Source organism: Tasmannia lanceolata, unplaced genomic scaffold (assembly GCF_043159265.1).
Source record: "Tasmannia lanceolata isolate RefF3 unplaced genomic scaffold, GAP_Taslan_0.1 ptg000004l, whole genome shotgun sequence".
NCBI classification, from domain to species: domain Eukaryota; kingdom Viridiplantae; phylum Streptophyta; class Magnoliopsida; order Canellales; family Winteraceae; genus Tasmannia; species Tasmannia lanceolata.
This window is the reverse complement of record NW_027518681.1, coordinates 12787979-12801981: the sequence shown is the minus strand read 5'-3', so window position 1 is coordinate 12801981 and position 14003 is coordinate 12787979. Positions and strand designations below refer to the sequence as shown.

General features: G+C 37.7%; 1 protein-coding gene across 1 annotated transcript in view; it reads left to right on the top strand.

Moving 5' to 3' along the window:
* Window positions 1–349: 349 nt before the first annotated feature.
* LOC143875546 (transducin family protein / WD-40 repeat family protein) overlaps window positions 350–14003 on the top strand; it is a 57471-nt gene continuing 43817 nt past the window's right edge. The window contains exons 1-5 of the mRNA XM_077377118.1: window positions 350–529; window positions 1606–1940; window positions 4396–4499; window positions 6559–6627; window positions 8500–8560. Of these exons, the coding sequence (XP_077233233.1) occupies window positions 470–529; window positions 1606–1940; window positions 4396–4499; window positions 6559–6627; window positions 8500–8560 (629 nt within the window). The 5' untranslated portion in view covers window positions 350–469. The remainder of the gene's footprint in view (window positions 530–1605; window positions 1941–4395; window positions 4500–6558; window positions 6628–8499; window positions 8561–14003) is intronic.

Sequence of the window (14003 nt, the reverse complement as noted above, 5' to 3'; positions counted from 1 at the left end):
CTGCTCCATAGGATGATCCAAACCGTCCATTAGATGGGCCACAGCCTAAATAGGGTGTGCCCCAAAAATCATTTCCATATGTTGATCCTAATTCCTAACCCTCCTCCTATCTATATCCTGAAAATCACCTCTACTGTCTTTATGAGTTATGAGTTATGACTACACTTCTTACACTGCAAAGGAGTGGGTGTTCAAGGAAGAATGGGGCGATATGTATCCTTTTTTCAGGAAAAAAAAAATGCCCTATTCACCACAAGAAGTGGGACCCATTTTGGTGAGCCTGGATCCAAACTGGTGCGTACTACGCACCCCACGCACAATAGAAATCGCTCCTCTATCCTCGTCGCTTCATTTCTCTTAAAACCCTCTCTTCTGTTTTTCTCTCAAAACCTTTTTCTATCTCTTTCTTTGTAGAGAAGAAACCTATTATTCTGCTTCAATTCCAACGTGGGACCGAAGAAAGGAAAACATGGAGGTAGATTTGGGGGAATATCGCCTCAGCTGCGAGCTTCGTGGCCACGAAGACGACGTAAGATCTCATCATTATCTTTCTTTTTTTTTTTTTTTTTGCATTTCGACTTGTAGATCTCGTTGCTGTTCATCTCTCCGTTTTCTCAATTTCGCAAACAGTTCGTTTTCTGTAGCCCTAATCAATCGCATCACCATCATCTTATAATCGTTTGTTTACTTACCTTTTCAGTTAGATGCTAAAGAAAGTAGCAAGAACAGAGAATCCACTGTCGTTGTTTCTCATTCTTGCTGGCAATTCTGATTTGTAACCTAATTAATGGAAAATTTCTCTATGCTTATGATAATGGACCTCGAATTTATGCTGTTGAGGAAAGTTTGTATCAGCATGTATCATATTAATTTGTGCAAAGTGAAAACATGAATATTGAAAGGGGGGAGGGATATGAAGAAAAAGAATTGAAAGAACAGAAAAAAGTAAAAAAAAGAAAAAAAGAAAAGAAAAGAAGCATGGATCATATGGGTATGGGTTTTGTCTGATTGAGTTGGTGTTAGATTGATCAAGGGGAAACCATTGTAACTTCTTTGCTCTTGGGCATTGTGGAAACTTTCTCCGACTCACCCGTGGACGTAGGCCCTTTTGCTGAACTACATACATCTTATGTCTGCTTCTTTCAATTGTGTTTTTGCCATGTAGGTCATGATTAGCCCTCCGAATTTAAAACATGTATCCATATGTAGATGAGCCTTCATATAAGCAATTAAGCATGAATGCACTCTCGCCATTTATGCACATGCATGCATGCGTGTTTATGTTGCTCCAACATAGATACACGTACTGTATACTTACATCACACTTAATATAAATCCAGGCTCTCATAACTGTGATTGCATTCATGCAATTTATGCAAATGAATGCATATGTTTTTGTTGCATGGATACACATGCTGCATACTTATGTCGTGTATAATGTAAATGTAATGATGCTGGTATACACCTACACATGCATTCATGCAATTTTGTTGCAAGTGTAATACACGTTTTGTTTCTAATTATTTAGAGTGTTGTTGATGTTGGTGATCTGCACAGCGCCTGTTTCTTTCTGATTTATATGCTATCTGATGAATTGTGTCATAGGTTCGCGGAATTTGTGTATGTGGTGATGCTGGTATAGCGACCTCCTCGAGGGACAGTACTGTCAGGTTTTGGTCTCCAGATCCTGAAAAAAAGTACAAATATATATTGTCGAAAACGATGGTGGGACATACCAGTTTTGTTGGTCCTTTGGCTTGGATCACTCCAAATGAAAGCTTCCCAGAGGGTGGGGTTGTTTCTGGTGGTATGGACACACTTGTGTTGATGTGGGATCTGAAAACAGGGCAGAATGTTCAAACAATGAAGGGTCATCAACTCCAGGTTACTGGTCTCACAATAGATGACAATGGGGACATTGTTTCATCATCTGTTGACTGGTATTATTCATAAGATCTGTTCCCTAGTTGTGGTTATCTACTTTTTAAGTCCAGGTTTCTTCTACTGATTTTCATCTCTCACAAATTGGCTGTCTATCTAGAATAGAGTCTCACTATTCTAGGAAGAAACAACTAAACACACAGAAACCTACAAGACTACCAACAAAAACTGTTCCTAGGTTTAACACAATCCACAAGACTTGAGATAACAAATAAAGATAAAACATGCATCTCACCACGCATATACCTGACTAGAAAAGCGTCTCACTGTTTTAGAAAGAGATTTTGATGGAGTCTCAAAGAAAACTTAGATCTATTAAAAACAACAGATCTCATTAATCATCATCATTTTTCGTTCTCTTCTATGGCCCCGAGCCTTGTATACATAGTCTTTTACCAACTTCTATTCAAACCGAAATACCTCAGCTTAATCTAAGAACAGCCCAACAACCTACAAGTTCATCTAGTGACTGTCCTAATTGTTTTTTCCCCCCTTTTTGAATGGCTAATTGTGCTAAACAAATAATACCTATCCTAGTTGGACTGAATGTCTTATCCTACTACTAACTTATAATAACTTCTCAACTATGCATAATGAAATAAATGAAACTATTCAAAAGCCCTGCAATGTAGAATGGACTGTTTTTTTTTTTCCCCATTAGAAAGCAAATGTCCGAGGGAGTCGAGGTGGCAAAAAGTACAATGGAAACTAAGGGAAAAACAACCAATCCAATACTACAAATCTCTGGGTGGAAGAAAATAACAATCTCTAGTGCTGATCTCGACGCGCCCTCACGAGCAAGTTGATCTGCCTCTCCATTTGCCGATCTCCTAACATGGAGGAAATGGACAGAGTGACCCTCCTCAAGGGTCACAATCTCATCAACTACCTCTAAAAATTGCTAAGGAGGAGGAGATCTCCCCATATATCAATCTAATAACATTGAGGGAATCACCCTCCACACTAAGGTTATCCAAAGTCTCTGTCGGTCACCAATCTAATACCTTGAAGAGCCGCCCCCTTCTGCCTCATTAGAGTCCTTAATACCGATCGGCCCATAGAAGGCCCACTTTGTTGAGCCATTATCATCTCTAAGAAGACCCCTAATTCCCGCAGGCCTAGGATTACCCAAACTGGAACCATCAAAATTTAATTTGAATCTACCAATTTCAGGAGGATTCCATCTAGAGGCGACTATCTCCTCATAGTCCCTACTATAGCAAATCTCCATCCAGCATCGTTTGATGTCCAAAGCCGAGTATAGACTAAAGGAGGGAAGGACTTTAGCCCTAGAAATGACTAGAGATAGGATCTTTGCAAAGGAAAAAGATGCACTTCTAACAACATTCTTGAACGTGCGTGTTTGACTCAAGCTAAACAAGTCGTGGATTTCCCTTGCCTAAACAATGCTCCATCTGTGCCCCTTTCGATACTTATTCAAAATCTAGTGGGTGGTCCCTGTGGGACCCACTTCAGTACGTGCTTCATCACCATAGCCCGAGCCTCCTTTTCTTGCTGAATTTGATCCCCGTCATGTACACAAACATAATTTACATACATATACATATGTGTGTGTGTGCATGCGCGCGCGTGTCCCATGTTTACCTGGACCTATCATATTACCATGTTTCTTAGTTTCTGTTATTTATATGGGACTAACCATTTTTTTTTAGCAAAATCTGTTCGATCAAGATCCATAAAAAAAGACAGTGTATAAACATCCAATAGTACAGAGTAAATGGCCAAAGATGGTTAAAATGGTTGATTTTTGAGCTATGGGCAATCTAGGCGGAGGTTAAAAAAAGAGGTCAATGTTTTCATTACATTTGGACGGCTTATGCTCTTTAAGTTGCATTTCTTCTCAATCTTGTACTTACTCGTGTTGTAGGTAGTCTCCTATTTGATTATTAATGTTTTCTTTTGAATCGTAAGAGAGAATTCATTGAAATAAAAAAGAGACCGAGAAGGTCCCTAAAGTTACAAGAAGAATATTAACCTGCAATACATCAAACAAGTGGAAACTGACTAGGGGGGAAGGAAGTCGAAAAGCGCTACCCCCGTCCTATGTACACCCTCTCTAGCAGTAGCTAGTTTGTCAGCCTCTCCATTAGCTGAGCGCCTTATGTGGTTGTAGGATATCGAGGAGGATCCAATTCTATCTTGGATTTCGTCAAATAATGCAGCAAATCTCCACGGTACCGTATGAGCACTTCTAAGCCACCTAATTACATTGAGAGAGTCCCCTTCTATCACCACACTATTTGATTATTAACGTTAATTTGTCACAGACCTATGTATTTAGTTTGACTAATAATATTGTATGCTAATGTAGTAAACAAATATTGATTGCTTAAAGGAATTCGATTACTTCAATATGCAGTGTTAGGGATCTTATTTGTTATATGTTGATAAAACTGCTATATTGCCATTTTTTTTGCGGATTGTGTATTGTAGTACTATAAGGCGGTGGAGGAAAGGCCAACCTGTTGAGTTTTGGGAGGCTCATAAGGCAGCTATCCAAGCAGTTATTAGGATGCCTACTGGCGAGCTTATTACAGGTGTCTTTTTAACTCTGTGATGCATTCTCTTGCCTTTGTTGGTGTTTCCTGAATTTTCTTGCTTTTACTAGTTATAAGCAAGGTTTTAAATTTCGGTTTTGGCCGAAATTTTGGGGGAAACCGAAATTTTTGCCGAAATTCCGAAATTTCCGCCGAAATTCGGTAAAGGCGCATGAAATGTCGTTTTTTGGGCCGAAATTTGGTAAAGGAATAAGAAATTAATAATTTTTTCCAAAATTCGGCAGAAATTTGGTAAGTTTCGGCCGTTTCGGTTTCGGTACGTTTTGGTGTCGGTCGAAATTTAAAGCCATGGTTATAAGTTGAAGGCCCAGAAGCACGGATTCCTAATGTGAGGTTTGAGGAAATAAGTTGCCTATTATATGTTATCATTTATATCTTCTTTGGTTTTTGAGCATAATTGTAATTTTTTTTTTTTTTTGATATATTCAAATTGGTCATGCATATGTTTGTCTTTTGCTGGCAACTTAAGTGAATCTATTCTGCTTTACAATCATGCCTCAAATGAGTCATTCAGAAAATCTTTTTTGCTTCAATATGACTTAAAATCAAATCTAATTTTTTTTGGATGGGTAAGCCGGGGTTAGGCAAGACCCCAACCAGATATATTAGAAAAAGAAAGATCTACAAATATAAAATGTTCGACTAAATACAAAAAGACATTGACCTGCTTTGAACTATGCATTTTTCTTCCTTTGGTTATTGTTGCCATTAATTTCAACTAACTACTTGGGGGGATCTTTCATAAGTTCAAAAATGGGATTGTTGGGGCATTTTGCAATACCCTGTCCAACTTTTATTCTTTTGAAGCATGAATGCAATATAGTTTATTTAGACATTTGTAAGATGATTCCTTTAGTCATCTACATCATCAAGGAAGAGGCCTCGTGAAAATTGTGGCTTTGTGTTCAGAGATTCCAAATTGTTGACAACAAACTAATCCTGATGCCTATGATTGGCTTTGCTAGCCGCTTAAAGTGGTCGGACTATAGGTGGAAAGGGAGGTTAAAAGGGTGCAACTTTTGGGTACCTACTAATCATGTTGCCATGAGGTCAGCAATGGAGCCCACACCACTTTAATTGGTCTGAAACTCTAAAGATTGATTATTTTTATGAGTATTATCTGCTTTTTATTTTGAATTGTGGGGGCCAATCGAATGGGTTTAATAAACTCATGTTCTCCACACTTGGCCCATCAGTTGGGTTTCTCTCTATTTTTCGCTCTAGAATTCTTTGTGGCCTTCTATTGCTGTTTTAGGTTTTTTTAATTGTACAAGGAATGGGTATAAATCTTGACGGGCATCAACTCTGGTTTTAGAGTATTTGGAGGAGTATTTAAGCTTCCATTTAGAGTTTTTTATAGTACTTTTGTCATGAACTATTGAATAATCTATTAATGGTTCTCATAGCAATATGGGATATGGCATAGAAGTATTTGATGGAGTGAATTCAGTTTGGTTGGGTTTTCAAATGATCTCATCCCGATATCTTTCATCAAGGATGATTCTCGACTACCTGGATGATGGATCAATAAACTCTTCAGAGGCTTGAATGGAGAAACCTTCTTGGATGCGATTTTTTTAATTCCAACGCCTCTTGCGCCGTTAGGGCAACACACCTGAGCCCAGTTAATTAAATGCTCCTTCTTGATGATAGGGGTGTCATTCCACAACATAAGTTCTTTTGGATCTTCTCAATCCGATCTGTGACTTGGGAAGGGATCATAAACATGGATAAGAATTAGGTTGGGACATTGGGCAATGGAGTTCTTAATAAAGTGGTTCTGCCAGGAAGAGAGATATTTTCCTCCCCAGCTCAACAACTTAGACTGTGTCTTTTCATTCACCTGTTCCCCATTCAGTCACTTTCTTGACTGTTTTAACTTTACAGTGCGAGCACTTTATTATTTGCCATTTGAAGTTTTTAAATGCTTGAAGCTATATGATTTCTATGAAGGAACTTCTTGTTTTCATTTTTTTTTTAATGGTAACTTGTTGGTTTCATTTGTTACTATCTTTTATAATATTCTGTGATATTCTAGGTTCAAGTGATTCATCACTGAAGCTTTGGAGAGGGAGATCTTGTGCACATACTTTTGTTGGTCACACAGGTTGGTCTTTGTGTTTTCTTGTGCTGTATTTTAAGGCTTATAGCGGCTTAAAAGTTCTCAGATATATATGTCGCATGCCGGTATGTATGCATGTATGGTAATGTCAAGCATGAAGTCATTAACCCTGGCTTTTCTTTTGTTACAGCTTTTAGTATCATAGAGACTTTTGAGCATGCTTAGAGTATCAGAATTAAAAACTTTATTCAAATGGATATTGACTGGACAGAGATTGCTTTTTAAAAATAAAATAAAATAATACAGGTTGCTTTTAATGGATAAAGCATGATTGCTCTATTGTTATTTACGTGTTTTAGAAATCTAAAGATGTAGGATGTAACATATTCCACTTTACTGTATCAGTACAAAAGTTGCACTTTGTTATTATGTCATATGAATTATACGTGCTGCTGTTTATCCCTACACTTCTTAAAGTCATCTTATCAGCTTTGGTCATCATTGTAGTTTTGTTGTTGTTTGGTACCTTAATTAATGATCTATTCTGTTGTTCTCATCCTTATTCATTTTCTTTGGATGCTTGTGCATCTCAGCCTCTTTATTCGTTTGTTGACCAGAACTACCATTTATTACGGTATTGTTTGCAACTCCTTTTTTAGGCTTGAGTGGAGATTTAAATGTATATTTTCTGCACACTCTGAGAGAAGAGCGCGGCATCATTTTTGTTATAAGGATATTAGGGTTCTGAAGTGTCATGCATTTGGTTAGTCATCAAGTCAAAAAGCTGCCCTAGTTTAGTTGTGTAATTTAGAGAGGCCATTCACTTGTCTCTAATAATAGTAGTGTTATTTGTTAAAGTATAAAAGATTAAATAACGCCATCTCCAACAGCTTAAGCTCTTGGAGTAATTAGTTGTTTCACATGGTATCAGAGCCAAAGGTTCTGGGTTCAAAACTCGTTTATAATAAAAATTCACATGTAAAGGCCAAACCAAAAGAGGGGCAGCATGTGCCACATGTAGGCCAACTCTAAAAAGAGGGGCCACACGTAAAGGGGATTGCAAATGATCTGATTTGAGATTCCATAAGAATTGACTTAGTGAAGTCCCTTATTCGTGTAAGTATAAAAGATTAAATAACGCCATCTCCAAAGCTTAAGCTCTTGGAGTAATTGTTTGTTTCACACTATTCAAATAGCTTCAGTTTTTATCTTCCATGATAGTGGGAAACATATAGAGGATTGCAACTTATTTTGGAAAGAAATAACTATATGGGTAACAACTTCACTGTGGCTGCTCCTCTTTCTAAAACCATAGAGAACGAATATCATTTCAATTTCAACATTGCAAGGAAGTTCATGACCATGGTTAGGTGGGAATAATGGGTTTCTAGCCTTTTTGGTTCATTGTATTCTGCGACTGTGTAGGCAAATGCATACGTAATATTATGCTATTATGCTTTGTTTTTTTTATATTATCGCAGGAAGATATTTTGATCATTAGTACTGTCTGCCTTTCTCTCTCTTGTTGGCTTTGTTCTTGTATTAAAGAGCATTCACCTTCTTCCATTTGATTGCTCAGTTTTTATTCCTAGGTGATACAAAATAAGAGGGATTTTGTCCATGGTCTATGTATGCCATCTAGATGGGTTTATTTGTTTATGGATCATGTGAATGGACTTGGACTAAACACCTGATCATTTGTATCCAGACATGTTTAGCCTTGACATTTTCCTGTTTGCTGTAAAAGGGTTGGATTTTTGTGTTTAAATTTGTGATCAGTTGCACCTCATCCATTTCTATGTTGCTATAATTTTTCTCACAGGTTCTCTGTTGTTCTAAAATGTATATATCTTCTTGCTTGAGCCCTTTGAAGATTCAATGTTGCTTTATTTTCTCATACATGTGAGCCTTGTGCAGATACTGTTCGAGGTTTGGCAGTGATGCCTGGGTTGGGGATTCTTTCTGCATCACATGATGGGTGAGTTTTCTTTTCTTGCTTGTTTTGTAACAGTAACAACACATGTTTGTTTACTTATGTTACAATGTATATATGCTTTATGCTTTATTCATATACATATAGAGTTTTCTTTTCTTGCTTGTTTTGTAACACATGTTTACATATTGATGGGAATCGTAGACGTCCCTTACGGGTTTATTCTAGGCGGGGCCGCACTCAGAGGGCCCCATAGGGATCTTTTTATTATTCGTAGGGACATTTTGGGTATTATTTGTTATTCGTAGGGACTTTTTGGGTATTTTTTTGTCTTTATTAGGGATATTTTGGTCATTTACTTGTTTTGGGGACATGTAGTCTTTTTTGGTAATTGTTGATGCCTATATATAGGCCTGTTGTAGACTTTATTATCACTTGATGATTTACTGAGATTATTACTGAGTTCTCTGAGATTTCTCCTATTCTTCCTGGTTTTCCTCTTCTTCTCATTCTTCTTCTTCTATCCTTCTCCTCTATTCTTCTCTTCCTACGCTGCATCACATATGTTACAGTGTGTATGTGCTATATCCTTTATGCTTTATACATGTACATGTACATGTACATATGCATATACAAATACATGTACATGAACAATTATATGTCTACATTTATTAAAAAAGGGAAAAGCCTGGGAGACCAAGGTACATATACATATACATATACATGTACATGTACATTTACATGGGCAAAGCCTGGGAGACCAAGGTGGTCCGAAACAACGAAAAAAGAAAGAATACATATAATATAATATACATATGATTGCATATACATAAGTTAGGATACTGCTGTCTCTACTTCAATTGGGCTAGGGTCCTATTCAGACATGTTTCACATGTAGGTCCCCACCAGATGGAAAAAGCCATGGATAACCCATGGATAAAAAATCTCTGTCGTTGGGGAGATTCCTTGTGTTGGATCAACGACATTGAAATATGAAAGGTTGGTAGTGGATAGTCATTTAACCAAACATATTGAATATCATCGATGGGGTTTTTTGGTCCATGTGCCATCCACGGTGCTGTCTTTCTATTGATGGTCTTCTTACATTCTGAAGTATGCACGACTTGCCCACTAAAACTCTAGCGCACTTGGCCTAAGGCCATCTATCATTGTTTAATAAAAGTCCCCTCATTAAGCAACTTCATTAGCCTCGCCTTTTGACAAAATGCCCTCGTTGAATATCTCCACTGTTCTATGCTTTCTTGAGCTCGTATAAGTTAGTTGGGAAAGCAATTGTCTGTGATTGGTCATTTAGGAGGGAACCTTAAACAATATAAGTATGAGTGCTTTCTTGTACTCAGGTTTGTAGAGAGTGTATATGTGCATTCCCTAGTGAGCATGATAGAAGGATTTGGACCTTGCACCCTTGAGGATTTTTTTGGTAAAATCATTCTTTTGCCCTCTCTTAGCATTCGACAACCCTGAGTCTTCAACTAGTTGGGTTGTGGTCCTTTGGTACCCCTTGCATGGAGTCCTTTTATTGGACGAAGACTGAGGGCAACCTAAACTTATGCAAAATTCTTAAAACCAATGAATTTTGACTTGCGAGTGGATGTATGTTGTGTTTGGAGGAGATCGTGATCATCATTTTCATCCTTGCAAACAGTGCATAGTATTTTGGTGGGTGCACTTGAGTGCTTCAACAGTCTTTGGGTTTCCCTTGGACACTATTATAAAGGTTTTTTCTGAAGGGTCTTAAGGTCTGTGAGGGAGTAAAAGGAAAGATTATTTGGAAAATATACTCTGTACCCCATTTTATAGGCATATAAATGAACAAATGGATGGAGTTTTGATGGTTCCTATAAGGATATCAGATTGTTGTCTTGTGGACTAAGCTATCTATTATTAAGTGGGTTGGTTGTAAGGAAAGCATTTTGGATTTTTTCTTTCTTGGAGAAGTGCTATGTGATTGAAGTGCGTGCAGTGCATCAATGTTTGGAGTTTGTCAAGAAAAATCGTCTCCATAATGATGTAGTGATTGAAGGGGATTCATCTAATGTTATTCGGTGGCTCAATGGACCTCAAAAACCCCCTTGGAGATTTGATATATGGTTCAACGAATGTTTGATTGGGTGAAATCATTGGAGGTTGTGTTTCATCATGTGCGGCGTTCTGCTAATTAGGTGGCAGGGATGGTTTAGCTAGAGTAGGACTTTCCAAGGACTCTCTAGCTCTCTTTGATTCTCTCCCGCCGTGATCCCAGATTTTTGTACTGTGATGTTCTCTCTTTTCTATGCTGTGCTCCGACCATCTCGGTCTCTCTTTTAATATATAAAGCTATCATTTTCAAAAAAAAAGAAAGAAAGAAAAGAAGTGCTATGTGATTGGCGATTGATTGTATCAGGAATTAGTAGATTGGATTTAACTACGGCCTAATGGACTCGCCCACCCACTGATTGCTTCAAACTAAACTTTCATGGAACCTCTGATGGGAATTCAGAACCGGCTGGCATTCCCCCTTTTTTTTTTTTTTGGGTTTTTTTTCAAGAAATCACCTAGGGTAGATTGTTAAGGTATTTTTTGGCCCCAATGTTGTCTAAAATTCTAATAAACTGGAACAATGAATCTTTTCACCAATTTATACATGTTGAAGGCAAAGCTAGGGAAGGCAAAGCTAGGGAGACACATGGTGGAAGGTGATTCTAGTAATGTGATTGCTTGGGCTCTTAAACTTGGGCCTGTTGAAGCTAGCTGGCGTCGCACTTGAAATTATTGATCTTAGAAAGGAACCTGCCCCCTCATCCCCTCATTTGGACATGTTCCAAATAGGGATTCCGAGCGAGGAGCTTTGAATTTGTATGTTGAGGTCATTTTGACCCTAGGGTTTTGTTTGCCTTTAATTTTTATTAATAAAATATTTTTCGTGTTTTCTTTTAAATACACACAGACAACAAACAGAAAAAAGCAAGGTGAGTATTATGCATATATAATTGCACACATTCATAGGATATATAGGGAGTTGATATTTCCGCTCCCATTTTAGACCAATCCACTCCAAGTTAACTTTTTCACCCTAGCAAATGCCAAGAACACCCTTGTGGCATGTTCTGTTATCTTCACATGCCAAATTTGCCCCTGATTGCTTCGAGCAATGGCCAACGTCATAAGCCACAAAAACGTAACAAAAACACAAACGAGCAATGGATAACTTATACTGAGAATGATTATATGTTGTGATTTTATTTTGATGGGCCATGGCTTTCATGAGCAGAGCACATAAACTACCATGTGCGTCCTTCGCCCTCTCTATGTCGCCATGTTCGTCCTTTTGATTTTCTAATTTGGTCTAACAAAAATGAAGCAAAGTTTTTCAACGGAAGGAATTTCGGAGCTCACCGAAATCATCGAGCTCGTTAGCACTAATAGCTTAGAACAAATTGCAGAACTCTATCAACCATCTATTCCTTCATATGTCAATTTCAATGGTAATTTGTCTTCACTTTTTTGTACTCGTAAACCCTAGTTTTTTTTTTTTCGTAAATAAGCTGTACATTTTTCAGTTTAAGGGTTTAGGGCTTTTCATATTTCATGTTTTAAAAGGATAACTTTCCTCATAATATCTTCGGAAAAAGGGTCCAATTTGAGTTGCTATATATAATCGGTTGGAGTTTTGATTTTCGTAAATAAGTTGTACATTTCAGTTTTAGGTTTTAGGTTTCATTCTTCTCTTGCTTATAAATATCACGTATGAAAATGAAATGAAGATAGGTGTTTTAGGATTGGCCCAAACAACGAGTGAAAATAGGTGGCTCTCTTATAAACTTTAGCATACAAAGACATGATTATTGAGTGAGATTAAGCTGCTTGTTGATTTTTATACATGCGTGTACTTTCCGTTGATGTATGAGAATCTGTGGCTGCTAACACTGGTTGTACAAGAATTTTGTTTACTTTTGCACAAAACTTTCCTATTTACCCTTTTGATGCATGAAATAATGATACCCCACCAACAACCAACCAACCAACAATTTCATCTGCTTTTTTGTCTTTTACTGGAAATAAATAAACATATTATTTTTGTTGATGCATGAAAATATATTTGGCATGTACTAAAAGAAATAACGATCTCTTCTAGATTTTCTAATAGGATACCCCACCAAAAACGGGTTGATGCAGTCATTGTTAAGATAACAGGGGCAAATTTGGCATCAATGTGTTTTTGTGGCTTATGACGTTGACCATCTGCTTGAAGCAATCAAGGGCAAATTTGGCATGTGAAGATAATAGAACATGCTACAAGGGTGTTCTTGTCATTTGCTAGGGTGAAAAAGTAACTTGGAGTGGATTGGTCTAAAAGGGGAGCGGAAATATCAGCTCCCTATATATATATATATATATATATATATATATATATATATATATCTCAACTCAACTCAACTCAACTCAATTCAACAAAGCCTTTGTCCCAAACTAGTTGGGGTCGGCTAAATGAATCCTTTAGAAAAATTTCAAGAAGAAGGTGAAAGGAATCTACTCGGCTCTAATCCTGGCTCTAGTTGGGTTGTTCTACGTGGATCATTTTCTTCCATTCTAATCTATCCAAGGTCAAGTTCTCTGTTATGTTCCTAGCTATCAAGTCTTTCCTCTTTGTTTCTACCCAAGTTGCTTTTGGTCTGCCCCTACGCCTTTTTACTCCATCAATTTCGCACGAGTCGCCTCTTCTCACCGGAGCATCCAAAGGAATACATTAGATATGTCCAAACCATCTTAAGCGGTGCTCTCTCATCTTCTCCTCAATTGGTGCCACCCCAACCTTTCTACGTATTTCTTCATTTTTAATTCTATCTAATCTTGTGTGGCCGCACATCCATCTAAGCATTCTCATCTTAGCTACACTCAACTTATGCACATGCTGCTTCTTGGTGGCGTAACATTCTGAGCCGTACAGCATGGCTGGCCTCACAACTGTCTTATAAAACTTTCCCTTCAACTTCGTAGGGATTTTAAGGTCGCACAAACTCATGAGGCAAGCTTTCACTTCAACCAACCTGCTCTTATTCTATGGTTAACATCCTCTTCATTCTCTCCTTCCCTTATGTAGAATTGAACCAAGATAGCGAAAGATATCCCTCTTAGGTACCTCCTGTCCAGTTATATTTACTATGTCCTCGTCTTGCCTCCTTACATTACTAAAGTTGCACTCCTTACATTACTATGTCCAGTCATATTTACCTCCTGTCCAGTCATATTTACTATGTCCTCGTCCCGCCTCCTTACATTACTAAAGTTGCACTCCATATACTCTGTCTTAGTCCTACTCAATCTAAAACCTTTGGATTTCAAAGTAGTTCTCCATAACTCTAACTTAGCATTTACTCCAGCTTTGGTTTTGTCGATTAATACTATGTCATCTGCAAATAACATACACCACGGTACCTCATCCTGGATACCCTCCGTAAGCTCATCCATAACTAGCGTTAAAAGATAA